This window comes from Lontra canadensis, unplaced genomic scaffold, assembly GCF_010015895.1.
Source record: "Lontra canadensis isolate GAN:19392208 unplaced genomic scaffold, GSC_riverotter_1.0 scaffold348, whole genome shotgun sequence".
In the NCBI taxonomy this organism is placed as follows: Eukaryota; Metazoa; Chordata; class Mammalia; order Carnivora; family Mustelidae; genus Lontra; species Lontra canadensis.
In genome coordinates, this window is record NW_022631342.1 from 88,778 (window position 1) to 114,940 (window position 26,163).

Sequence of the window (26,163 nt, forward strand, 5' to 3'; positions counted from 1 at the left end):
GCCTTTGTGTCATCTGTCCTGTCCTTTGCTGAACTGTGCATGGGACCTGCTCAGAGCCCCAGGCTGGGCGGGAGGGGGAGAGCATGCCTGTCTGCATCAGGCGAAGGGGGCCTGCATCCTTGATCACGCAATATGGCACTCGAGAGGGACCGGAACCCAGAAGTCCCCGCCACCAGTCCCGGGAGCAGCTGTCATTCCTTTGCCTGGCTTCCAGAGAAACTGTTGGGGTCAAGGTGGGCACATATATGGCCAGGACCCTCATGGCCCTGCCGAAGACGATGTCCAGGGCTCACGCAGACTTTCTGGGCTCAGACCCACGTGTGTCATTGGCTCTGCAGGGAGGAAAATCAAAACCAGCCCCCCCCGCCCGCCCCCTCCCCCCGAAGCCACCACAAACATCCCCTCCCCACAAAGAACCCTTCCGTTTACGCATTCGCCTCTGATACTTTAAGTGAAAACATGAATTAGGCAAACTAATCAATTTGACAACAGTTGAGATCGGGGCTTTCTCAGAGCGTAGTGGAAATGGCTTCTTTACTTGAAGTCTGCTAAGATGTCGCTGAAAATATTGAGGAACAGGTGCGCGTGGTGATCCCTGAAGACCAGAGTGGGGCGGAATCGGATGGATTTGTCCCCGCAGCCTCCCAACACCACGCCTGAAAGCAGAGGCAGGAGGGGAGTCAGCGGCCTGGGTACAGAGCCGCGCCGTGGCCGCTGGGAGGGGGCTGAGTGAACCTTCCTTCCGTCCAGCTTCCGTCTGTCCTTCCTCCTAGCCTGCCGGCAGTTCTCTCTCTCCCTCCCACCTTCCCTTCTACCTCGAATGCCTGCTCTGCTGCCCCCGAACCAGGCCAGCTGAGGCCTGCCTTCCAGAAACTCGTGGTAGGGTCAGGAAGGAAAGAAGCAAACAGGGAAATGACGGAGTGCAGGGAGGCCGGCAGCGGGTGCGAGGGGCAGAGCTGTCACCACGGAGGGCTGGACCTGCTGATTTTAAAGGGCGTCTTCAGCACTGACTAGCTGGGTGTCCTGGTCAAGGTCTCGTCGTGCCCCCGAAACTCAGCTTTCTCTTCTTAAAGAGGAGGCGAGTTACCCCTGCCCCTCAGGAATTCTGGGAGGGAGCAGTGAAGGGGCCGTGTCTACGCTTGACCCATCTTAGGGCCTCCGATCGCACACTCTGACCCCACTGCGCCTCAGCCATGGCTTCCCATAGCTCAGGAAGAAGCTGAGACTCTACAACGGGCTCTGCAGGCCCACGTGACGTGTGCCCCGTGGCCCCTCCTCACACCCGTTCCAGGGGCTTCTCTGTCTCTGTGGGCTCCATCCTGCACACGTCCCTCCCTGTGCCTAAATGCCCTTCCCCACCTTCCCCTGGCCAGCCCTGGCTCCCTGGCTAGACTTGAGGTAAAATGCCTCTTCCTCGAGGAAGCCTCCCCTGATTTCCTGGTCTGACACTCCCCCCCACCACTCTTCCATCCTTAGCCCCTTTTCCTCCTTCCTAGGATGCAGAACTGCAACCGATGGTTTACGAAAAGCCGTCTCACGTGTTCCCTGCATGCTAGACCGTGAGCTCCTTGGAGGAAGGGCCCCGATGGTCTAGCTCCTTCATCATCTCAGTTGTCTCCTTTGTTGTGTAACTCACCTTCTCAGTGAATGTCTATCGAGTGAATAAATAAGGAAATCCCACTGGCCACTGGCCCTTCTTTTCAGAAAGAGCACTCAGACTGTTTTCAGCCCCTTGAGCCCTCTGCCACCTTGTGCCCCACGGTGCACCGTCCCCAGGTGACCCGGATCCCTGATGTAGTCCAGCTTCCAGTCCTGCTCACTTACCTTTGTTTCTGGCCATTAAAATGAGTTTATTCCGTATGGTTTCATCGGGAGTGTCAAAGGAGCAAAAGGTGCCTCGTCCTCTCACTCTGCTGATGAACTGGGGGTACCGGGCCTGCAATGGGTAGGGGGGAGGCCACGTCAAAGCCCATCACCCAGGCAGCAGCCGGGCCGTCACTGCGGCGTCCCACGTGCCCCCCAGGTCTGGCCTTCCGGCCTCTGCAGCTCCAGCAGGACGGCTGCGGTGTTATGGGCTCTGGCTCTGTACACATCCAGTCCCGAGTCCAAAACCCGATCTGCCTCTCTCTCCTGAAGCACCCTGTAAGTGGCCCATGCCTCCGTTTCCTCTTCTATAAACAAGGATGTAAATGCTCTCGTCCCCCACAGGCCGTGGTGGGAATTTAGTGACCCAAGATGGGCACTCAGCAGGTGCTCAGAGGACGTCAGCCGTCCTTATCAGAACTTCCAGAAAAGCTGTGATTCTGGTAGGAGAGGAAGCTCATCTCATTCCAGGCTCTGAGACTGGGTGCTGGGTCGAACGGTGCTCCCCTCCCCAAAGTCACGTCCACCTGGAACCTGTGAACGGGACCTCACTTTGAAGTAGAGTCTTTGCTGATGCAGTTAAGAGGAGATCACGCTGGATTAGGGGGGCCCTAACTCCAGGAATCGGCCTTGTTACAGGAGGGAGATCCGGACAGAGACGTGGGCAACAACAGAGGCGGGAAGAACAGAGGCAGAGGCCGGAGTGTGCACCCACCAGCCAGAGGACGCCCAGGATCGCCGGGCGCCACCAGAAGCCGGGAGAGGTGTGGGGTGGATGCCCCCTCTGCGCCTTCGTAAAGAATCACTACATGTGCTGCTGTCTTACAGGTTTCAGACTTCTGGTCTCCAGAACAGTAAGAGAACCAGTTCTTGTTTTAAACCACCCAGCTTGTGGCCATTTGTTCCAGCAGCCCGAGGAAGCTCCGGAGTCACTGGGCACGGAAGACCTCGGTTCTTCCCCACTGCATCATGCGGAAGGACAATCAACAGGGCGTGCGACCGCAAATCACCTCAGGGCGGGGGCGCCTGGTGGCTCTGTCAGTTAAGCATCCGACTCTTGGTTTGAGCTCGGGTCATGATCCCAGGGTCGTGGGATCGATTCTCCCTAACCCTCTGCCCCACCACCCCACATGTGTGCGTTCGTGCTCTCTTTCTCCCTGTCGAACAAATAAGTAAATCAATAAATGTTAAAAAAACATAATCGCAGGGCAGCGGGGCAGAGCCGAGGGGCGAGTGTCACCTCATTGGTGCAAAGAGGAGATAAAGCCACATTCTGGTGTTAATAAGGGCCCACATGGGCGCCAGGCACTTACATGCATGGTCCACCAGCAGAGGAGGACCCAGTGGGTCTCCACAGGTGGGGAAACTGAGGCTCGGAAGTCCCTGCAGCACTTCCTCTGCTTGTTCAGGCACCTGCTGCCTGGCTGGAGGGTCTCAGCTGCTCTGACAGCCACACTTTACCTCTTGAGCGTCTGGGCCTCCTGGGCGCCCCTAGAACATGGACTTTGAAGTCCTCCAGCATCAGGTTCCAGCCCCACGGGTGTCATATGGAAGCTGTCTCACTTTGGACAAGCCAACAGCCCCTCCATGCCTCAGTTCCCTCACCTGTAAAACTCGGGTAGTAATGGTGGCTACACTCACCGCTGCTGGACTTCACCCCGCGGGTGTCTAAGAGCCCCTGTTCCAGGCCGGGCACGCAGCAGGCGCTCAATAATGCAGGCTGTTACCACAACTGACCGACCCCCACTCTCCACCCTCCTTACCATCTCCCCTTGGTGGTTCTGCTCATGTCACAGGCAACTGGACCCTCCAGCTCCCAGCGGAAGGGCTCTTTGTGACCGTCAACCAGGGAGGGTCAGCTGACCTCCAGCTCCTGAGCGGGCTGTGCTCCCACCGGCCCTGCCCCATCTGGGAGAGTCCCGTGCACGTGCGTGTGTGCGCGCGTGCTAAGTGGGGGGAGGGTGTCGGGCAGGGAGCATGACAGAAAAAGGCAAGCAATGATAACCAAGAGCTGTGTCGTCCCACGCGGCAGCCACGTGTGGCCTGAGATGTGGCAAGTGCAAGTGGAGACACGCTGTCCGTGGAAGGTCTGGGCCGGGTTTCCAAGTCTTAGAGAATACAACATCCCACAGTGACTGTTTTCTGTACTGACGGCAGGCTGAAATCATCGTGCGGACGTGATGGGTTAAGTAAGACACATTATTGCTAACTTTGCCTCCTTCCTTTTTACTGTCCGTCTGTTTACTAGAACGTTTAAAATCACTTCTGTGGCTTGTCCCGTTAGTGCTACTGTGGAGTGGTACGTGTGAGAGGACAGTAGCAACAAGGGACGAGGTGACGTGTCCGGGGGAGTGTGAGTGGGGTGTGTTTGCGAGGCTTCCCAGAGGACGGATGCCTGAACCTAAGAGAGCCAGGGACGGGGAGTGGGGGAGGGACGGACCCTACAGAAACAGAGAGCTCGGATGGTGCCCTGGAGGGCGGGGAGCCATGGACGGGGGAGCGCGAGGGGTACCTGGAGGTCCAGCAGCCCCGTGAGCAGGGCCTTCCCAGCATGTGCTGCGTTGTTCAGCAGGTCCTCCCGCTTGATGATGTTGATGACCTCGGCCAGCAGCAGGTTCTTGGACGGGTCCCCCAGCCAGGTGTTGAAGATCCGGTATGGCTGGAATGAGGCCCAGGGTGTTGGAAGGGTTCATACACAAGCACACCCTGGAGGGGCCCCACTTCCTTCAGACACGTGTCCATCTTGGGAGGAGAGAAACTAGACCAAACTCCCAACCTAGCCCCTGCCTCCAATGCCCCTACCTGCGAGGCTATCAGGCAGCCTCAGACCAGCTGGACATGCTCGAGGCCTCCAGAGCTAACCCTTTGCTCTGGAAAACCAGCTGGAGAGGGCCCATGGCCCCGACCAGCCCCCACCCCACGCACTGACCAACGAGCATCTACCAAGGCTTGATAGGGTAACGCACATCATCTCACTGAAACAGCTGCTACTGTTAGGGAGACCAAGTCGGTCCATGCCCTAGACAATCCCTCAGTCCTGGGGCAACCATGACAGTTGGCCCTTAACCACTATAATCCTCATTTTCCAGAAGAGGAGTCAAGGTTCTGAAAGGTTAAGTGATTTATCCTGGAAAATACAGGTGGGGAGTCAGGAGTGGATTGGTGGCAGTCTGACTTACAATGATCACCGATTTACTCCTCCATGAATTATTCAGGTGTTAGTGCAGCTAACTAAAACACACTTCCTAGCCTCCCTTGGAGACAGGAGCGGACATGTCACCAGATCTTAGTCAAAGTGTTAGAAACAGAAATGTTGTGGGATTTCTGGGAAGGCTGCTTTATTAAGACAAGAAGGGGGCCACTTTGTCCTTTCCTCCTTTTTCCTTCCTACTGCCTAGAACTGATACGTGATGGCTGGAGCTCCAGCAGTGATTTTGGATCATAAGGCAATCTTGAGAGTGGAAAGCACATGCAGGAATAGTGGAAGAAAAGATCCCGGGCCCCTGATGACTATGTGTGTGTATGTGTGTATGTATGAGGACCCCTATGTATATCTGGCAGTACAATGTACTGGTTTAGAGCATGGGCTCCTCATTTGAATCCTGGCTTTGTCACTTAACAGGCTGTGTGACCTTGGACAGTTTAATTAACCTCTCCATGCTTGATTTTTCGTTGGCAAAATAGGAGAGAAAAATAACACCTACTTGGTTAGATTGTTTTAAGGATTAAAAGGACATGAGAAGTACTTAGAATGGGGCCAGGCACAGAGCACATGCTCAGTTCAAAGCAGCAGCTATTAACAATATTATCATACGGGCACACGGAGATCAGGAGACTGACAGTGGGCTGTGAGGAAGTTGCCCCGCACAGAGCTGAGTGATCATAACCACTGGTTAATTACACTAGTAAGAAGTGGGTGTCAGGGGCCCTATGTGACCTGGTAGGTGTCCACTCAGCTCCTGGTTTGGAGAAAGGAGTGATGGGGAGCCAGGGTTGGTGGCTACTCACAGCATTGGGCCTGAACTCCTCCTTGTGGAAGAAGCCCCCAGTCATCATCTTCTTGCTGAAGGTCATCACGTCTGCAGGGTCGGCCAAGCCCCAGTGCTCGTGGGCCCAGAACTTGCCTGTGCAGCCCCCTCCCGTCTGGACCTCGTCCACCAAGAATGCACAGCCGTGCTGGCGGAGATGGGAGAGAAGGAGCAAATCAACACCCACCACCTCGACCAGCATCCATCCAGCCAGAGACGCACCGCTTTCTGGTTTGTGAACCAGGCCCCTGCTCCTGGGCCAAGCAGGTGCATCGGAGCTGGACCTGAACCTGTCCTCAGTTACTGCTGAGCTAGAACAGGACCGTAACATCGAGTACGCCCTGAACCCACTCCCAGTGACACTGGATTCAGCTTCAGGCCCCAAGTGAGTCAGCGGACTTCCTCCGCGGGCTGGCAGTCCCAGCAGAGAGGCCCAGTCATGCCTCCCAGGCTCTAGCTGTCCTGTTTGCCGGTTCCACTCGCCAGCCCGACCGCCAGTTACTGCGTATGTGTTTAGAGCAGCTCCTGTCTTACTGGCTGGATATGCCAGCTGCACGTGCACGCGGTATTAAAGTAAACACAGGATATTAGTCTCGAGTCTGCTCGCTTTGCGTCTGTGGAGTGTGGATCACACTGGGCTGAGAGATGAGGTGGGGTCTGTAGAGAGAACAGGAAGCTGAGGCCTTCCCAGGCATCCCTGGATTGGGCAAGTCCCTGACTAACGTGGCACGGTGGAGGCTGGTTCTGCAGTGAGATTTTAGGGACAAACTCCCAACCTAGCCCCTGCCTCCAATGCCCCTACCTGCGAGGCTATCAGGCAGCCTCAGACCATCTAGACATGCTCGAGGCCTCCAGAGCTAACCCTTTGCTCTGGAAAACCAGCTGGAGAGGGCCCATGGCCCCGACCAGCCCCCACCCCATGCACTGACCTTCCTGGAGATGTCTCTCAGCTTCCGGAAGAAGTCGTCAGACGCGTGGTTGTCTCCGCCCTCTGACTGGATGGGCTCCACGATGATCCCGGCCACCGTCTTCTTCTTTTTCCGGTATTTCACAATCAGATCCTCTACCTGCATTCCCAACAATGGGTGCCTAGTAGGGCAACCTCCTAGGATGGGCAGGTGGTCTCCCCTTCCCCCGGAAGTGATGCCCGACACGTGTTCACGTGTACTTCCGGCGAAGATGGCGGCAGCCATTCAGAGCCGCTCATGTGGGCGGGGATGCGCCCTACTTGGGCCTGGTGCTAGCACCTGCGGGGGAGAAACTGAGGACTCGGGCCACAGAGGGACTGAATGAGACCACCCAGCACAGGCCCGGCGAATGGGAAGGAGTTGCTGCCCCCGCCGCAAGTACGATGCTACGGCCACTGTATCGTTAGCATGATACTGGTAGGAGAGTCCTTTCTGTGAAGAATCTCAGATACGAATTTGTTTAAAAAATGGTGATTTCTAGAAAAACTCCCATTACATATGTAGCTAAATATTTCTGGTGCATGGGGCTGTACTAGACTCCATTCCCATCTCTCTTCTTTACCACAAAGTACCTAGCACCTAGCACCTTGCTTTGCACGCAGTCCATGTTAATTATTAACTGATCGAAAAGGATGACAGTCTAAGGGGCACAGCTGCCTCAAACCAGCCTCATTTGAGCTCAGATTCCAAGCAGGAAGACTTTCCAGTGTCTTTTCCCCAGCAAAGACTCCTTCCATAGCCTAACACGGCACGTAAGATGCAGAACAGATGGAAGGAGGGCTGCTGGTGACGGCAGAGGCGCGGCATCAGGGCTGTCCCTCCCCTACCCCTCACTGCAACCCCAGAGCAGCCCTAGGACTTGGAGCGGGCGGAAAAGTGGTAGACAACAGGGTCCTAGGCGTCCACTTTTTCCGTGGGCTGCCCTGTATCCTCATGAAGCCTCTCTTGTTCCCGAGTCAGCGAAGCTTACCCCCAAAGAAACTTAAATGGTACCAGAAATCAGTACCGGAAACAGGGTGATGGATGCCAGGAGGCAAAATCAAGGTGTCCCGTTCCTTTTCCCGGTGCGGAACATGTGGGTCACAAGGCCTCTCTGTCCCCACACCCCTCCCAGGGACCGCCACGCAGGTCCCAGACAAACTCTGAGTGCCCCTCCCCGAGGGGAAGGAGACGGGGCGGTGTTACCTCTTCGAGACAGCGGGCTTCTTCCTGCTGGTTCTCTTTCACAAAATCTTCCAAAGGGTATTTCAGCCGTGGGAACGGTGCAATGGGCCAGTCGAAGGAAGGGATGTCGATCTTGTGAATAGCTTTGGAGTGCGTGGTCGCTAAGCATCCTAGGCCAGCAAAACACAAGGCGGTTGGGCTTGGGGAAGGAGGAGGAACAGTCTTCGAAAAAGCAGATCACGGGCAATTCAGGCCATGTCTTCCAACCCCCAGGGAGGCCTGCTGCCTGGAGTTCCTGTGGTACCCTGATGCTGAAGCAGAACCTGTGTGTGTGTGTGTGTGTGTGCGCGCGCGCGCGCGCGCGCGTGTGGGCGTGTACGCATGCACGCTTTCTTTCCTGATTCACAGCAGATTCAGCACAGGCTTTGAAGGCACAGAATCAGGGTTTGAATCCCAGCTGTGCCACTGTCGGACCCTGGCATGTTCCTTCCTTGCTGGGCCCTGATCTCCACATCGGCAAAGTGGGACTAACAGCCCCTGCTCTGCAGAGAACAGCGTGGAGTTGGTGAGATGCTACGTGAAAACGGCCAAGGTGGGATCTAAGGCGACTGTCACTGTGGCTGCTGCTGTTAATCGTAGTCTAACTGCCACCAGGGGCTCACACAGGCCCTCCTTACCCATGGTCCTCCCGTGGAACGCGCCCATGAACGAGAGGATGCTGTACTCGGGGCAGCCGGGGGCCTAGGACCAGAAAACAGTGGTGGTCAGTCACAGTCTTAGGGCGGGGGATCGTACTGTTGGCCCCGCGAGCCCAGAAGAACACACATGTCTATCAGAAGAACCCGAGTCCGCTCTCAGGACCAAGTGAAGACTGAGTCCCAAGGTCTACACCTGGCCCACAGACATTCAAGTGAAAATGTTTTCAATCAAGAGATTTCGCGTAACTATCTAAACTTCTGGCTTCTTACAAGTTCTGCATCATCTGCGCCCATTTTCCTCCCGTGGCCACAGCAGGTGGCTAAGGCCTAAAGGCTGGGCGGACACGTTGCCCCAGGGCCCACCACCTGCTTTAGGCTGCTGGGGCTTATGAGTTTTGAGCTCATACTGTGACCAGACTGCTCTGGCTTCCACTGCTCTGGTGGGCCAGACATCTCCCAGGATACAAGGCTGGGCAGGGCATCTCACTGCAAGTCTCTGGGCCTTTGGAAGGGGTCTGCAGACTGGGGCCAGAGTGGCAGCCTCTTCCTATGAGGAGGCTGCCCCGTGTTCAGGAGGGACGCAGGAACTCCCATGCAGATGGCACAGTGGCCTCATTTCCAACCAGGCCAGATGCATTTCCAGCTGCTTTAGGCAGACTACTGGAAACCCAGAGTTGCTGAGAGGCTCATATCACATTTTCTCGGGCTGGCTGATCTTCTCGGGGTCCCTGACAGCCCCGGGGAAGAGCACTAACCCTCCTTCCCTGTCCCCCAAACTCTGGAATACCCTTCCTGTCACTCTCCTTAATTGTCCCCTGATGCCGCCACGAAACATCAGCAATAGGACCTACAACTGTGACGGAACAGGATGTCCATGGGGGTCAGGTGAGAAGGGGGGGAGGCATGACCCACTGTTTATTATAAAGACGGCCAGAAGGAAAAAGGAAGTGCTTAAGTTTATGGAGGTTTGTGTGAACACAGAGAAAGAGGTGGATTAGGGGAGGAAAATTTAAGGAAGCATGAAAAGAAATTAAAAACAATCTTACCACCCAGAGGCAACCCACTGTAAACATATTAGCGGGATTTCTTCCAGTAATCTCCTGTGTATTTACTTACATGGTTGACAGCACAGGGTCTGTGCAATTTACCTTCCACTGTTCTCACTAAATTACAGCATGTGTGTCTCCAGGCCGAGAGAAACCCTTCGTGACTGTTTCTGCAGAATCTTGTGGACGTATGCAGGGGATCATTGAATTCAGCGGCTCCTGTTTTTTTGTTTTTTGTTTTTTGTAAGAGCAGCAGACACTTCTGTCTAAGTCACTGAATGGGGGAGGACAGGCCTGCTCTGGTTGAAGCTGGCTGGGAGCTTGCGATCTACCCCCCTGGTTTTCCCTGTGCCCCTATGCTCACCCCTCACCTCTGACATTGGCCTCCTTGGCACCTCTGTGGACCACTAGGGTTCCATTCCCCCTTCCCCATCTATATAGCTGGTTCTCAATCTCTCCTGGTTATCAAGACTACAACCTCCAATGGGGTGAACTCCCTTGTATGTGCATCTGTGCTGACATTTTGGATGATTCTGGTGAATATATTAAAGGCTCCTCAGACAGTCGAATTCTGTCCTGGGAAACTGATGTGTGCCGGTCAGGAAGGGCGCCATTCAGTCTTGACACCAGAGGAATGGACCAGGGAGTGGGAATGCTTGGGAACCCCTCGGTAGGGATGTGATGTCTGTGTCCCTCCCAGATATCCATGTGGAAACCCTTACCCCCCCTCCCCGAAATGTGATGGTGTTTGGAGGAAGGACCTCTGGGAGGTGATCAGGGTCGGATGAGATCATAGGGTTGGGCCCTGGTGATGGGGTCGGTGCCCTTAGAGGAAGAGATCCCAGAGTGCCTGCTCTCTCCTGGACATGTGAGGACATGGTGAGAAGGCACCGTCCACAGGCCATGCAGAGGGCCTAGCCCAGGGAATGGAACTGACCTTGACCTTGGACTCCAGCCTCCTGAACTGGGGGCACATACTCTGTTGTGTAAGCTACCTAGTCTGCGTGTGGGACTCTGTTACAGGCGCCGAGCTGCGTGGGATGCCTCCTCCCCGAGAGGGCCAGGGTGTGTGAGCCGCAGGAGCCGGAGGGCGGGGCAGGAGGGCGCGCTGTGCTCACCTGGTTAATCATGCACGTCTCCAGCTCCTCTTTGGAGAAACCCGTCTGACCCCTCTCCTTGTTCTGACAACACACAACAGACAAATCTCAGATACTCTCCGGGGAAGGAGGGCCTTCCCCGTTGTAGCAGACCCACGTTCGGTCGGGTCCCTAGCAAGGGCTTTCTCCCGGCTGATCACATAGGCTGACTGGCCCCTCTGCACTAGCGCGGAGACTGCATTGAGCTTGCAGCAGCACGAGGGCGGAGCACACAGGAGCGTCACTGTGCTGCCAGCAACGCCGGAGAGCTGCTGAGATCGGGTATGGGATGCGAAGGAAAACCGGCGTGGTGACATGGGGTAAGTTGGTCTCCCCACCCCCCACCCCCCCGTGGGATGCTTGGGAAGCCCTGTCCAGGCAGTGGCCCTCTCCTGATTTTAACCGTGGGCATTGGCGGTCAGTACTCCGGCCAGGTGGGAGGCACAGATGGACAAGGGGTGAGTGTGTGGCTGGAGACTGGGGAGCCTGTGTGTGCACGCGTGGGTGTGCATGCACACGCGTGCAAATGCTCATGCCCCAAACCTCACCCGGTACCACATGAAGATTGTCTTAAAGGCATTTTCGTTGGAGCAGGAGCCGCAGGACATGGTGATAAGCTGGGACATCCCTTTGGGAGCCACCTGCAGGGAGAGAAACAGTTGTGGCCTTGGCTCCATAGATTCCCACTGGCCCTAGCTGGTGCTGAGCCTCCGCAGGGGCCCACGCTGGGCACTGGGGGCCGTGGGGTGCTGGGAGGGATCCAGGAACGTCCCAAGCTTAGCAGGACTGGGAGAAAGGGAACAGGAAAGCTTGGAAGCTGGAGGGCAGGGAGGAAAAAGCCACAAAGAAAAGCCCAGATCAGCCTACCCAGTGCACCCGCCATCCCCTTAGATGCCCACATTTTATAAGTGGGAAGCTGAGCTTCAGAATGACTTTAATTGGGGCGCCTGGGTAGCTCAGTAGGTTAAGCCTCTGCCTTCGGCTCAGGTCATGATCTCAGGGTCCTGGGATCGAGCCCTGCATCAGGCTCTCTGCTCAGTGGGGAGCCTCTCTCTCCCTGCTTGTGGTCTCTCTCTCTCTGTGTCAAATAAATAAATAAAATCTTTAGAAAAAAAAGAATGTCTTTAATTGTTGTAACTATTAAAACTGAAATGTCAGGGAGAGGTGAACAACAGGCAAAACTCTGAACAAATATTAATTTCCCCTGCTTCCTTTTTCAGGCACACAAGGGATCCCTTCTTTTCTTTAAAAGGAAAATTGAAAATGCTCCTCATGAGAAAAACCAGCATAAGAGCAAGACTGAAGTAGACACACCCCATCCTCAAAGGGGGTGGCTCTCGATCCTTTCCTCCCGCTGCTGGTACCCCCTGAAAGAGATGGAACCGCCCCCCAGCGGGGCTGGAAGCCAGAGGCAGGTCCCAGCAGGGGTGGGCAGTTCCCGAGAACTCACCGAGAGCAAGGACTCCCGCAGCTTCTCCACGAAGTTCTCCGGAGGAAGGATTCCAAGGGCAGGTCTGTTAATGAATGTGGTCTGCAAAAAGGCAGGAGACAGCCAGTGACTTCTCAGCCCTGACCCTGCTCTCTACCGACCAGAGACCAACTGAGAGCTTCTCACAGAGGGTGTGTTTGGATCGGTGTTCGCTAGGTGCTGGGAACGGCCCACTTCGGGAGAAATCCACTAGGATCACTCTAGGTGTAAAAAGATACCGTCATATTTCCTGGTTGTAATACTGCACTGTAGTTCTAGAAGATGCTACCATTGGGGGAAGCCGGGAGGAGGTACACTGCATACTATTTTTTGCTAACTTCCTGTGAATTATAATTAAATCATAATTTTATAATTAACCATCATTATGATTTTTAAAACCCACCCATCATCATGGCTAAAAAACAGAGCGGACACTAGCGAGTGCTGGGCAAGGGCGCAGAGCCACTAGGACCCTCGTTCACAGCTGGTGGGAACGTACCCGGGTGCAGCGTGGCCCTTTCCTACAATGCTGAAAACACACGCGCGCCGTCAACCGGCAGCCCCTCCTAGGTATTTACCTAAGTGAAACGGAAGTGCACGTCCACACGAAGACGTGAGCGTACGTGCATGTGTTCGGTGGCTTTTATGTTTATTTGCCAAAACCTGGAAAGGACCAACACGTCCCTCGGCTGTGGTAGGGAAAGTCGAGTGATACCTGCACGCCATGGGAATCCGCTCAGCCCTAGAAGGAACCATCTACCGACACGCGCCCTAACATGGAGGGACACGGAAGAGTCTCAAAGTGACCGTGCTGAGCGAGGGACCCCAGAATCAGGGAGGTACGCACCACATGGTCCCCTCCATAGGACATTCTGGAAAAGGCAAAACCAGGGGGATACACGGCAGCACACGGTTACCAGGGGCTGGGGCGGGACGGACTGCACATGGGCTGGGGAAGTATCTGGGCGCCAAAGTGTCCTGTGTCTGGACTTTTAAATTCTCTTAAAACAGCCTCTGGTCTAAGGGACAGCCGCACACTCAGGGGGCTGCCTTCTTGAAGAGAACCAGCCCCTCTCTGCCTGATGGCTTCGAAACACAGGTGTGCCCACTAGCTGCCATGCAACGGGGTTGGAGACACATGCCAGGGCAAGGGTCCCAAATCTCCCCACAAGCTGGTCTGCAGAGACTTGCTTTAAAGTGAGGATAAAGGAGAGCATTTCATTCTGGAAAGACGCCGACCATGGGAGAAGTTTCGATCACGCGGGATGAGGCTGTGTGCTCGGATGGAGGAAGCCTAGAGCCCGCTCCCCCTGGAAGTCCAGAGTGCCCTGGGCAGGGGTGGGGAAGGGTCCAGGGAGGGCCTGCACAATGGGGAAACAGCAAGGTTGCCTGGAGGTGGATTTGGGTTTTGAAAAGGGATTGGGGTGCAATGTGGCGTCCTAGATGGGATCCTGGGAGCAAAATAGGGACATTATTGGGGAAAGCAGGGGACTCTGAACGAGGTCCGCACTACGTAACGTGCCCATGTTAACTTCTGCGTTTGATGTGGCGCTACAGGGAGGGAGGGAGGTGTTGGCACTGGGAGAACGCGGTGAAAGGCAGGGGAGCGCTGTCTCCACCTCTTCTGTACATCTGAAGCTAGTGTGCGGTCGCATCGCCTAGTTAAAAGCGGGGGGAATGACGGGGCTTGGGGACTCTCAGGTTCCTCTCTCAGACATCATCAGTGCCATAATCTCAGTGCGAATCCACATGGCACCATCGCTGGAGAGGGAGGCCTCCTGGTGGCCTCGGGATTCAGCCTGGACTGCCAGAAATAGGGACAGATTCCGTTATTATTTTTTTTTCCTGTTATTTTTCCTGCTTTGTGAGAATGTGGGTGAGTCTAGGGCAAGTAGCGGGGGATGTTAACCCTCCTCACTGTAGGGTTGGGAAAACTGAGGACCAGAGGGGTCAAGCAACCTGCTGCAAATCACACAGACAGGAAGGGGCAGAAGCACAACTCAGATCAGGCTTCCATCCTTTGCCAGAAACTGCAGGCAGACTCCACCCCAAAATGTTAATACAGGATACAAGTTTGCATGGCGCAACCCAGAGACCTGGGCTGGCCTGTAATGCTCTTTGAGGGGCATTTTCTTTTAGCTCTGAGCTGTTCATGGGGCTCCTAAGAAATCAAGCACATGGTGAGATCAGGGTTGAGGCGAGCTGCCATAGCTGGTAGTGGGGGGGAGCGGCTCACGGAGGGGACAGCCGCTTGACTGCCTATCTGGGACCAGGGAGGATGTGGGGGTGGTGTTCTTGTTCCACAAAGCGTGACATTAAGAACAGAAGATTATCTGGGACACCGGGTAGCAGAATCAAATGAAGATAGGTTTCTAGAACCTTGCTGTCAGACTCAGCGGTCGTAAGTGCGGTGTGAACAGAATGGGCTTTGGTTTAAGCGGCTGTGCAACCTGAGGCACAAGCTAAACCTCTCTGGTCTTCAGAGTCCTTATCCACCTTGGTGCCTGCAAGGGGCCAGTGAGACTGCTGAGCGTGCAATGCGGCAGCAGCTCAGTCGAGAAGATCCGTCAGGCAGACAGGCCCGGGGGTCACGGCGGAGGGATGTGTCTGCGCTCAGCAGCTCAGCACTCCCAGGTGTCGCTCCCATTACTCAGTGCAATGACTGTGCACTGACCATGGCCATGGTGACGTAGAAGTTGGAACTGGAACCCAGAAAGTGGATCCAGGGGCCATGGCTTTGTTTTCTGCTGCCACATGAAGTAATGCTATTGGAATTTGAGAGTGATGTGGTTAGGGTACAAAGGGGTGGATTGGCCCCTTCGTAGGACTTCAACGACATGGTAGGAACCTGCCCTTGATGGGCAAAGGAGCATAGTCACCAGCTGAGTGCATTTGCAGCCAAGAACTTGAAGACCCAGCATGTCAGCCAGTGGCCCCCCACCCTGGTGCCCCAGGTGTCCTCCCTGCTTCCCCACCCAGGCTGAGCCAATGGCAGTTGCCACTTCTCTAAGACTGTGCCGGGGGCTCCTTTCACTTGGCCGAACCCAGACTTCTGCAGGGCAATGTCAGCACAGACTGAGGTCCAGACGGACGCAGACCAGGACCTCACCAGCACCCAGAACAGCGCCCAGCATGCAGGAGGGATTCAATCAGTAACTGATGATTGAACAAAAGTCAAGAAATAAGGCTAAAGAAGCAGGAGTCAGACCACCAAGGGCTTGCATCTGAAGTAAGGGAACTGGGGTGCAGCCCAGAGGCAGGGGGTGTGGGAAAGAGTTCAGTGCAGGGCACAGCTTGGAGGAGGTGAGCGTGGGCCTGCTGGGGTGGGGGGCTGGTGGAGAGGGGCTGCTGGGGACATGCAAGGCCGGGGTTGGTCCTGACAGGGTGAGGGGTGAGACGCAAAAAGTGGGTGGAAAGAAGGGAGGATGAAGCCAAGTCTCCTGGGTTCCCGGCAGAGATAGGTGGGGGCAGGGCATCCCCTGAAATCACGTGTTTTCAGGGATGATTCTGCCTCCGGAGGCAGCTGACACCGCAAATGTGTGTGACATGTTTGTTGACACATTTTTTTCAGCACCAACTGCCGAGGCATCTGGGATCCGCACAACGTTTCGAAACAAAGCCAGGCTCTGACTGTAAACATCCGCGTGGAGCCTCCCAAATGGGCTTGCCAGGCACCTTCAGGGGCCGCCCATTTCTGCTCCAGGGGCCCTGGAGTTTGGCGACAAGCAGGGGTGGACGGGTCCCGGAGCCCCTGCCCGTGGGGCAGAGCCTCTCTAAGGGGGGGGGACATGCACTTCCTTCCTGTTACCTTCAACTCTGGGTTAAAAGAGACAAGACCTCAAGCCCCGGGAGTCGGTTCCCAACGCGCCTGCCCGCCCCTCCTCCTTGGCCTGGCTTAGATCTCTCTTTGGAAGTCACACTCCCGGTGTCACTGAGCAGGGACACTGGGTGTGGGTGAGGACGTGGAGCAACCGGAACTCACACGCCGCTGTTGGGAGGGACGGGCCGGCAGCAGGGCCACGCCCGCGGTGGCCGGCCGCGAGGCAAACGTGCTCCAATGTTCCTGGCTTCTTCAGGGGGATCGATCCGACGGCCGAGCCGCCGCAGGACGGCCTGTTCATTGCAGCGCACGCACACGGGGGACGGCGATAAAACCCTGGACACGGCCGACCTGTGGCTACACACAAGGACGAACCCGCAGCCGGACTTGGAGGGAAACAAGTCAGGCACGATGAAGACACACACTGCAAGACCCCACGTACGTCCGTACAGAGTGGGAAAGCACACCTGTGCCGTTAGGCGGGAGGGGAGTTAGCGCCGGGCCGGGGGGATGCTGCGGGGGCAGGCGCAAGTCACGCGTTCTCAGCGGCGCGTGGGAAGCCTCCTCCCCCGGGCACGAGGAAAGCACAGACGTCTGCACGGTACAGGGAAGCCTACGGCAGGGGTATCGTAGGTGCTACCTTGGCCTCCAAGACGATGCCACACCCTCCTCCCATCCCGCAGCGGGAAGGCATCATGAGGCAAAAGGGACGAGATTAAGGTTCTGGATCTGCTTAGATAGGGAGATCATTCTGGATTTTCCAGGCGGGCTAAATGCAACCACATGAGCCCTTTGTTAAGAGCAGAAACAGAAGGCAAGCAGAGAGAGAACTGGCCCGGCCATGGCTGGGTTGAGGACAGAAGGACTGCACGAAAGCCCCAAGAATGAGGTACCAACAACCCGAAGGAGCAAAAGCAGATCCTGCCCCCCAGGCCGAAGCTAAGAGCTGATGTCTGCTTTGTGAGACCCTAGCTGAGCCCGCCAGATTCCAGGCCACAAAATCTGTGCCACGATACACAGGTGTTGTTGTCAGCCTTGAAGCTGGTGGTAACTGGCCACAGCAGCAATAGGCAACGTGGCGGCATTCTCATTGGACCACGGCGGGAACAATTAAGGAGATAATCTGGGGCGCCTCTACCCGCCGGGGCCCACGTGGCAGTGTCTGTGGGCACGTTTGGGTCTCACAACTGAAGACCGGGACGCTCCTGGCATGGAGCGGGGAGGCCGGCAGTGTCTCTGAACGTCCTACGGTGCCCAGGCCAGCCTCCCGGCAGAGAAGTGCCTCTCCAGCCAGCACCGGTGCTGAGACTGACATCCGGCCTGCGCAGTCCCCAAGTCTGCATGCTGTCAGGTCCCTGCGGCTGGGCTCTGGCCACCTGTCCTCTTTCACTCCTCGTCCTCATAGCTGCTCTCCCTCCCACCCCCTTCTCCCTGCGGGGGCCCTGGTGGCACCTGCTTCTCCTTCAGTCACTGCCCTGGAAGGCTTCCCTGACCCTCGGCCCCCTCAGTCCCCGAAAAGCCCAGGCCCTGTGCATTTTTTCCCCAGCATCTCCTCCAGCTGTGCAACCTTGGACAAATACTTAACCTCTCTGTGCCTCAGTGTCCTCATCCGTAGGATGGGGATGACAGCGGGCCCGGCCTCATAGACTTGCCAACACTGCAGCTGTGAAGTGCTGAACGCAGTGTTTGGCACACATTTCACACTCGAGAAATGTCGACCACTATTGCCAGCATCATTGTTTCGTGCCGACAGTACTGCTTGCCTCATTCTGTGGCACTTAATATGGATGCAATCCAACGCTTATGTGGGAGCGGGGCTCTGTGGTTTCGCTCACCAAGGCATTTCAGGTGCCTAGCGTACAGTATATACTCAATAAATATTTGTGGAATGAATGAATGAATGAAGGATGAATGAATGAATGGGCTGTTTCCAAAGGAAGGCTGCCCAGTGACACTCAGGATCACCACGAACACTGCGTCACCGGGGACTCACCGCGTTTTCAGGTTGTTGGATCAGCTTCAGGAGAGCAGGGTGGCTGTAGCCTGGGGAGAGAGGGCACAGTTGGAGGCCTGCACGGTGCCCAGGGTCCCCCCCCCCACAGCCACCCCCACTTCCTTTCCAACCTGCCACTCCCTTCACAAAGGGCTTTGTTGTCCCTGGCAGACAAGATCCATTCCTGGGGCCCTCCCAGATCTCTGGGCTCAGGATCACTTGGGTTGCTGCCAGAGATCTTTCCAAATTCCCTAGCTGATCCTGAGGCTCGGGTCTGAGCCCTACTGGGCTAGTCACACAGATGGGACAATGAATGCAAGGTGAAGGCCCAATTCAGCACCAGGGCTGGGAGTGGTCCCCCAGGCCAGTGTGACAAACTGCAGATGCAGTGCTCACCTCCCTCCCCGGGGCCACTGGGGTCCAGTCATAACACACGTTTGCTCAGGGACTGAGCAAGCGAATGGTGTGGCCTGCACCTCGTGACCCACGCCCCCCACTCCTTCATGCGGGCCGCGCCCCAGAGTTTCACTGCATCGACTGTCCAAGCTGAGCCTGAGGTTGCAGGATAGGGCCTAGGATACCCTTGGACTCAGCAACTGGTCTTCTATGAATTCACCCTACACACGCGTACAATGAGCAATGCACGGACATTTAACTGTGTCTCCCGGCTTGAAAGCAAACCGACACCCATCAGGGGCCATAACGAACAGAAAGCCCCCCCGTGCACAGCAGATGCTCAGGCAGGGGGGTCTTTTATCACAGAGGAGGGAGGACGCCACACAGAACCCGGAGCCAGAGTGTCCCGGGTTCGAGGCCTGTACTTCTGATTTCTGTTCATCGTCCCCGATCCTGGCAATGACTCCCCGGGGAAGGCCAAGTCTGTGGGGACCACAGAGGTCAGAAGCCCAGATAGGAAGCCCCTCCGCGGCAGTGGCCAAGTACTGCCCTCAGTAGAGAGTAGCTGAACGAATGAATGACGTGGAGATCCAGCGACATAGGCGGGAGCCCAGCACTGCTACAGGAGAGAGAGACCAGCCGGTGGATCTTGGCGCAGGAAACAGACCTGGAAGGAAATTCCTGGTCTCCGACTATCGGAATTTTTACCACGCATAACTTGTCTATTTTTGTTAAGACAATTCATTTTCAGTTTAAATGCACTTTTTTTTTTTTTTTAGATTTTATTTTTTTAAAGTAATCTCTACACCCAACGTGGGGCTTGAACCTACAACCCTGAGATCGAGGGTCCCATGCTCCACAGGCTGAGCCAGCCAGGAGCCCTTAAATGCACTCACTTGGAAGGGAGACTTGTACCACTGTGGTGAGAGGTCCACCTAAGGCTCAGGGCCTGGGGCCCGCTTGGCTCTGCGGGAGGCTAGCAAGTTCAGAGGGCTGGTGAGACCCTGGTGCCACCCTGGGGAGACGTCCTCCTCTGCAGCATCGAAGAGTGAACGGACTAGAAGAACCTTGTGGTTTCACCGCCTGCTTGGAGGAGGGTGGGCTGGTGTGTGTGTGTTGGGGGTGGTTATCTGGGGGTCCAAGGGGACAGAGCTGTGAGTAGCCTCCCCGCCCTCTCACCCTACTCGCAGGCATGTTGGGCCCAAGGCTGCAGGGTGCTCGTTACTCAAGGAAGGAGCACTCTGTGGGTTTTTTCCAACTGCATTTTAGCCAGAGGTCTTTCGGCTCAGGTTCTTTATCATGCTGCCTGGGTGTTTATTACTTTGCTGCCTCAGTAGATAAGCCAGTTCAGGAAAATCTTATTAAACCACAGATGTGGCTTGTCTCATCGACTTCAGAGGGAGAGACGAGAGCAAAGCTGGTCCCTCTGATCAGAGAAATCCACGCCCGGGCTTTTAACGCTGTGGGACTCTGCCCTGCAGGCCAGGGCAGGACCGGGCAGCCGTCTGTGAGGCTGCCGTCACACCAGTAAGCTTAGGAGGCAGAGGGCCTTTGCTTCAAATCCTTGGACTCCCTGGACATGCGGGACAAACTCTGTGACGTCTTGAAACCCGGCCCCCATGGGTAAGCTGGAGGTGACATTGTAAGACCAGCAGTTACAGGACTGTGGTGGAGGTCTAATGGGATAGTGAATAAGGTGTGTAATATGCCAGGCCTGTGGCAAATTCTCAGCAGTTACCAGTTAGAAAAAGTCATCTCAAAGACTACAGATAAGGGAGAAAAGGCGCCCAGAGAAGAACTGTCCGAACTCCCTGTGCTTTCTCAACTTCTGCTGGCCTGATCCCCCACACCCCCACATATTTGTTAGCTGGCAGGGGATGAGAACTGAGGGGCCTGGGGGCGGGAGGACAGGGAGTTAGCTGGGAAGAGAAGGGCCTGTGGCCTCTGGCGGTTACATGGTAGAGGTAGAATTTGACCCTAAGAACTCCAGACCTGGCCCTTTCACTCCCACCCGGAATGTGGATGGCGTTGTGTAAATCAAAGAATCCAAAATGTCTTCAGAAGCCAGTGTGTCTGAATGATGGGCTTCCCAAAAGGAATGAGTCACCTTACTGTCTAATTGCATCTTAATGGGAAATAAATAGGGACTGGCATCGTGCACAAAGGGACGGGCTTCACTAGACGAGATGCTCAGCCCACAGGCCACTGAGTGCAGCAGTGACCTGCATGTCTGAGTCAGCCCTATCCATCCCACTGTCCTCAGTGACCTCCTCCAGCAGTGAGCCACACTCTGTATGTCCCAGAGGTAAGCGTGGTGAGGCACACACTACTGGTGACCCCACTGCTCACCTTGACTGGGCAGGCCACCCCTCTCCCAGCTGCCTGGGGGGGGGGGGCGGTAACAGCTCCAGTCATCTCTTTCTCTAGAAAACTGCCCTGGTCCTTTGCCCAACAGGTGAGCCATGTCCTTCCTGATGGCAACTGAGAGGCAATGACTGACTGGCACTGGTGTCCAAAAAGGCCAGCCTCTTTGATGCTGTCTGAGACCAACTCTGGGGTGCAAGCCATACCTCAGAGCCCCCTGTGGGATCAGGCTATGGCTAGTCTCTGGCTAAGACCTCATCCTTCTTAGCCTTTCCCTGTCTCCTCTGTCTCCCGAGAGTGTGTCCGTGAAAAGCAACTTGCACAGAACCCCTGCCTCAGGCTCTTCTACGAGACCGAACCTAAGGCAGCTGACATTAAAGGCTAGGGTCCCACAGACCTGAGCCCACGTTCTGGCCATGCTTCCTCTGCAAGCCACGTCACCTCTCTGAGTTTTGCTTATCTATCTACAAAATGGGGGTGTTCATACCTACTCACTCTGTGGGGTTTCAAGTAAGAGTCAATGAGAGAAGAAAAGATACGTAAAGTTCCTATAACAGAACCCCTACTAATTACTTGCTGCTTTTCTCTGCCCTTAAGGGAAGTGTCTGGCAGTACACAGGGATGTGGGTACTGGAAGGAGCATTAAAGTCTGGATCACCATGACTAACGAGAGAGAAGGTCCCACATATGAGGGCAGATTTCCCAGCTCTTACCTATGGGGACAGAGGAAATCTGGGAGTACAGGTCCAGCATCCGGTTGCCATCCACATCGACCAGGTAATTGCCTCGGCTCTCCTCATAATTGCAGAAAAAGTGCACAGCCTCTGCATTCTTGGGGAAAGCAGAGACTGATTCAGGGTCACTACAATCTCCTAGATTCTCCATCTTTCGGGGAAAGAAGGAGAAGTAAACCATGTCCTGCCCATTCTATGGTCACACAGAGGGTATCTGTGGGTGCTTACATGTATGGCTTGCTCTATAGCAGTTTCCTAAGCTGAAATTTGTATTTTATGAATTTTTATGTATGTATTTTATATATCACAACAACAAAAGGTTCAGAAATAAATCTGAAGAAGATTCTGATGTTAAGACGACGGTAAGCCTTAGAGCAACCATGAGGAAAACTAAAAAATGTGTAGTAATTATGAAAGAAATGAAAGTGGCCCACTAAAAGATACCCACTTAAAGCAAAAAAAAAAAAAAAATATATATATATATATGTGTGTGTGTGTGTGTGTGTATAGGAGACATATAGAGAACAAGGAGTAAAATGGAAGATATAAGAATATCAATAATAAGATTAACTGTGCATTAAACAACCCAAACAAAAAATTAGAAACTATCAGACTGGATAAAAAGATGCTGTCTCCATGAGACATACTTTCAGTTCAAGAATACAAATAGGTTGTAGGAAAAACGATGGAAAAAATACATGATTCTTAACAGCAATCCTAAGAACACTGAAATGCTTTATATTAATTGGGCAAAGTCAACTGTAAAACAAACAAAAATGTTTCTAGAGGTGAAGTCCACTAAAAAGATACAATTATAAACATGTAAGCACCTGATATAAGAGCCCCAAAGTACATAAAGCAAAAATGGGCATAACTGAAGAAAAATATAAGAGAAGAGCTGCAGCTCTAATAGTGGCTTTCAATAGTGGATAGAACCACCGGGTAGAAGATTAACAAGGAAGTAAGACTTGAACAATGCTCCAAAGCAACAGATCCCACAAACACTTACAAAACGCTCCACCCCACAGTGGTAGAGCACAAATTCTCCTTAAGTGCATGCGGAACGTTTCCCAGGATAGACCATACAAAAGCCTCAGTAAAATTTAAAAGGACTGAAATCACGCAAAGTATGTTTCCCATCCCCAAAAGAATGAAACTGGAAATCAGTAACAGAAAGAAATTTAGGGAGTTCCCCAAAATGTGGAAACTAAATAACACATAAATAACAAATAAGTCAAAAAAAGAAATCATAAGGGAAATTTGGGGAGGGGGGAAGGTTTAGAACTAAGACATTTGCTTTTTTTTTTTTTTTTTTTTTTAAAAAGCTGGCCCCCCCTAATGTTTGCGTCCCTCAGTGAAGTCGTAACGGAGGAGGAGTGGAGGGAATGTTAGCTCATGCTCACTTACCTGAATTATATTCAGCTGTTTCATTAACTCCTGCAGGCAAGAAGAGCAAAAGCGTTACGGCAAGGACACACTCTTGCCGAACGAAGAAGCTTCAAGTCTTTCATGTCTTCCCAAGTCCTGGGGCTTCCCCCCACCCTTATGCCAATAACTTCATAGTTAATTAGTTAGCAATATTATAATTATTTAAAAATTGCTTCATACCAATGGTTGGCAGAAACTATTCCTGCCAGTTATATTACCAGTGCAACAGAGATTTAGAAACTTAGAAGGATAACAATAAAGTCAAATAAAATATTCAACAAAAATGTTTAAGCTAAAGGTGTTTATGTAATAGTGCTCGTAAAAGCATAGGTTCCTTTTATTTTAAAGTAGGGTCCACAGCCAGTGACCTTGAGATCAAGTCCTGAGCTGAGCTCAAGAGTCGAACGCTTAAGGGACTGAGCCACACAGGCACCCTGGTTCCCTTTCCACTAGGGAAAAAGAGGCTTTAACACCCTGTTCGAAAAAATAAAATCAACTGAAAACATAAACTTGCACATCAAAGAACCATGTGTCATTATAATGTGAGCACTCCAAAAACCACCTGTCCAAGTCTATATAGAAACTGGGAATTATAAATTGTGAATTGGGAACTAGTTGGTTTACTACTACACAGATTAAATCTCTAAAAATAATCCAACGTAGAATCAACTTCAGCAACTAGTGTCATGAAATTATATATTTCCACATAACAATAGAAACTAATATTAATTACAAGGATATAAAAAAATCATCCCAGGTACTTTGCCACTGTGAAATGAAAATCCACCCCTCCCCCCTGAAATGTGTAATATGCAGGTTTGTGTGGCATCTTTGAGGAGAGGCGTGACCCTCCCTCATCAGACTCATCTTGTGCCTCTTCCGTCTCACACAGTAACATCCAGCCCAGGGATTCGGGGCCACCCAGAGTGTCTCGTATGCCATGTTCAGTCACCCTACATGCCTCTCCACATTCCATTCTCCTTGTCTACAACAGAATAACACACTCCTTTGGTGAACTCTTCCTTTTTATCCTTCAAGGTCAAGATCAAGGGCCTTTGCTGTCCCTGCTCTGTGCCATCTAGCATTGCCATGTTCTTTCACCTTGGCTGGGTGTTCTGCCCCAGACCTTCACTCTGGACTCAGAGCAAGCCATCTGACTTCCTCTGGCCAAGAGAATGAGGTAGGAGTGATGGTAGACCAACGTGGGGCCTAGATCTTAAAGAGACCCATTATGTGCTCTCCTCTGCCATTGCCATGAGGACAAGCCCAGCCCAGCTTGCCGGAGGATGAGAGAGACACATGGAGCAGAGCCAAGTCACTGCAGTGACTAAGACAAGCTCAGCCTAGATCAGCCAGTGGCCAGTCATCCCCCAGGCATGTAGATGGGCTCAACAGAGCTGCCTAGCTAACTCCCAGTTAACCCCTGATGCATAAGCCATCTGTATGCTACTGGGACCCTGTGATCGTTACACAGCATTACTGTGACAACAGACAACGGATACCTCTCCTCTGAGAAGGCCTCTTTCACTTGTTATGGCAGGATGGGCTAGTTTAATGACCCGGATCTCTAGCGGTAAACTCTCTGAAAGCAGCTAAGGACGCCGGTCTCCAAGCGTCACTGTGTTCTTGCCTCATGGACGCCTTTCATTCCGTTCTTAAGAACACCACTCAAGTGTGCTCAGCTCACCCGAGAGCGAGGCCCAGGGACTTCAGTCTTCATCAGGGGCCCATCATAATCAAATTCGACGTCAACTTTGGCCGCGGCCTGACTGATGTGTCTGGAGCCTGCGGTAAACAAAGATGATGAGAATCCCTGGTAACAAGAGGTATAATGAGAATTCTGCCCTAACAGGTGCCCAATGTCCCCAACAGACATAGGGCCAGGACCTCCACCCCATCCTAGCCAGGCCACCCCTGAATATGGAGTCTGGCCAGACCTGGGCGCCACAAAAACACTGCAGATTCCAACAGGTGGGAAAGCCCAGTGCTAGTGAGGTTGTAGGCAAACAGGCGTGCTCCTGTTCTGCTGGTGTGAGTATCAGCTAATGATGCCTTCCTATTCCTTTCTACTAAGCAATCTCATTTCAGGATTCATCCTAAGAAAATAATGGGACAATAGACAAAAATGCAGGTTACAAATATTTGTAATAATACTATCTTTCTACAAGAAAGCAACCTAACTTTCCAACAACGGAGAGCAGCTAAACACAGTATGACACAGTCCACCGTTTCATGGAAATTTTTATTTTTTGTTTTTTGTTTTTTGAGAGAGAGGGCACAAGTGGGGAGGGGCAGAGAGAGAGGGAGAGAATCTTACACAGGCTCCACGCCCAGCACGGAGCCGGATATGGGGCTCAATCTTATGACCCTGAGATTATGACCTGAGTTGAAATCAAGAGTTGGGCACTTAACCAACTGAGCCACCCAGGCACCCCTGAAAATTTTGAATTTTTATGGACATGGAAAAATGGGCATGGTATTACTATGTGAAAGGTCAGATTATAAAAATTATCCAAATTTTGCCAAAATTTAATTTATAGCCAAACTTATATCCAAATGTCTATATAGACCAGAGTTGCTCAGCCCTCAGCACTATTTGGGCCAGATAATTCTGTTGTGGGGCCGTCCAGAGCACTGGAGGGTGGTTAGCGGAGTCCCTGGTCCCACCTACCAGATGCCAGGAGCACCACCCCTGGAGTTGTGGCCCTGCTCGAGACACTCAGAAATCAGAGGAGGGAACAATCAAACGCCTAAATTCAGGTGGTCCCCAGGGCGCCTGGGTGGCTCAGTTGGTTAAGCATCTGCCTTCAGCTCAAGTCATGATCCTGGGGTCCTGGGATCAAATCCTATGTCAGGCTCCCTGCTCAGCGGGGAGTCTGCTTCTCCCCCTGCCCCTTCTTCCCATTCTCTCTCTCTCTCAAATAAATACAATCTTAAAAAAAAAAACAAAACAACAACTGTTTTAATTTTCAGGTGGTCCCCACTTAACACATGTTTTTTGCTTAAAAATCAAATAAACAAACTTTGGAGCGCAAGTCATTTGATTGAGATCCATTT

The 26,163-nt window shown here is 53.4% G+C and overlaps 1 protein-coding gene across 1 annotated transcript in view; it reads right to left on the reverse strand.

Moving 5' to 3' along the window:
* Nucleotides 1-424: 424 nt before the first annotated feature.
* The window catches only part of LOC116862823 (4-aminobutyrate aminotransferase, mitochondrial), a 33,947-nt gene continuing 8,208 nt past the window's right edge, over nucleotides 425-26,163 (reverse strand). Inside the window, exons 2-15 of the mRNA XM_032850247.1 lie at nucleotides 24,794-24,891; nucleotides 23,086-23,115; nucleotides 21,658-21,775; nucleotides 18,185-18,234; nucleotides 12,354-12,434; nucleotides 11,452-11,544; nucleotides 10,886-10,948; nucleotides 8,701-8,764; nucleotides 8,045-8,193; nucleotides 6,821-6,958; nucleotides 5,872-6,039; nucleotides 4,376-4,522; nucleotides 1,825-1,936; nucleotides 425-656 (exon numbers count right to left, since the gene is read on the reverse strand). Of these exons, the coding sequence (XP_032706138.1) occupies nucleotides 535-656; nucleotides 1,825-1,936; nucleotides 4,376-4,522; nucleotides 5,872-6,039; nucleotides 6,821-6,958; nucleotides 8,045-8,193; nucleotides 8,701-8,764; nucleotides 10,886-10,948; nucleotides 11,452-11,544; nucleotides 12,354-12,434; nucleotides 18,185-18,234; nucleotides 21,658-21,775; nucleotides 23,086-23,115; nucleotides 24,794-24,891 (1,433 nt within the window). The 3' untranslated portion in view covers nucleotides 425-534. The remainder of the gene's footprint in view (nucleotides 657-1,824; nucleotides 1,937-4,375; nucleotides 4,523-5,871; nucleotides 6,040-6,820; nucleotides 6,959-8,044; nucleotides 8,194-8,700; nucleotides 8,765-10,885; nucleotides 10,949-11,451; nucleotides 11,545-12,353; nucleotides 12,435-18,184; nucleotides 18,235-21,657; nucleotides 21,776-23,085; nucleotides 23,116-24,793; nucleotides 24,892-26,163) is intronic.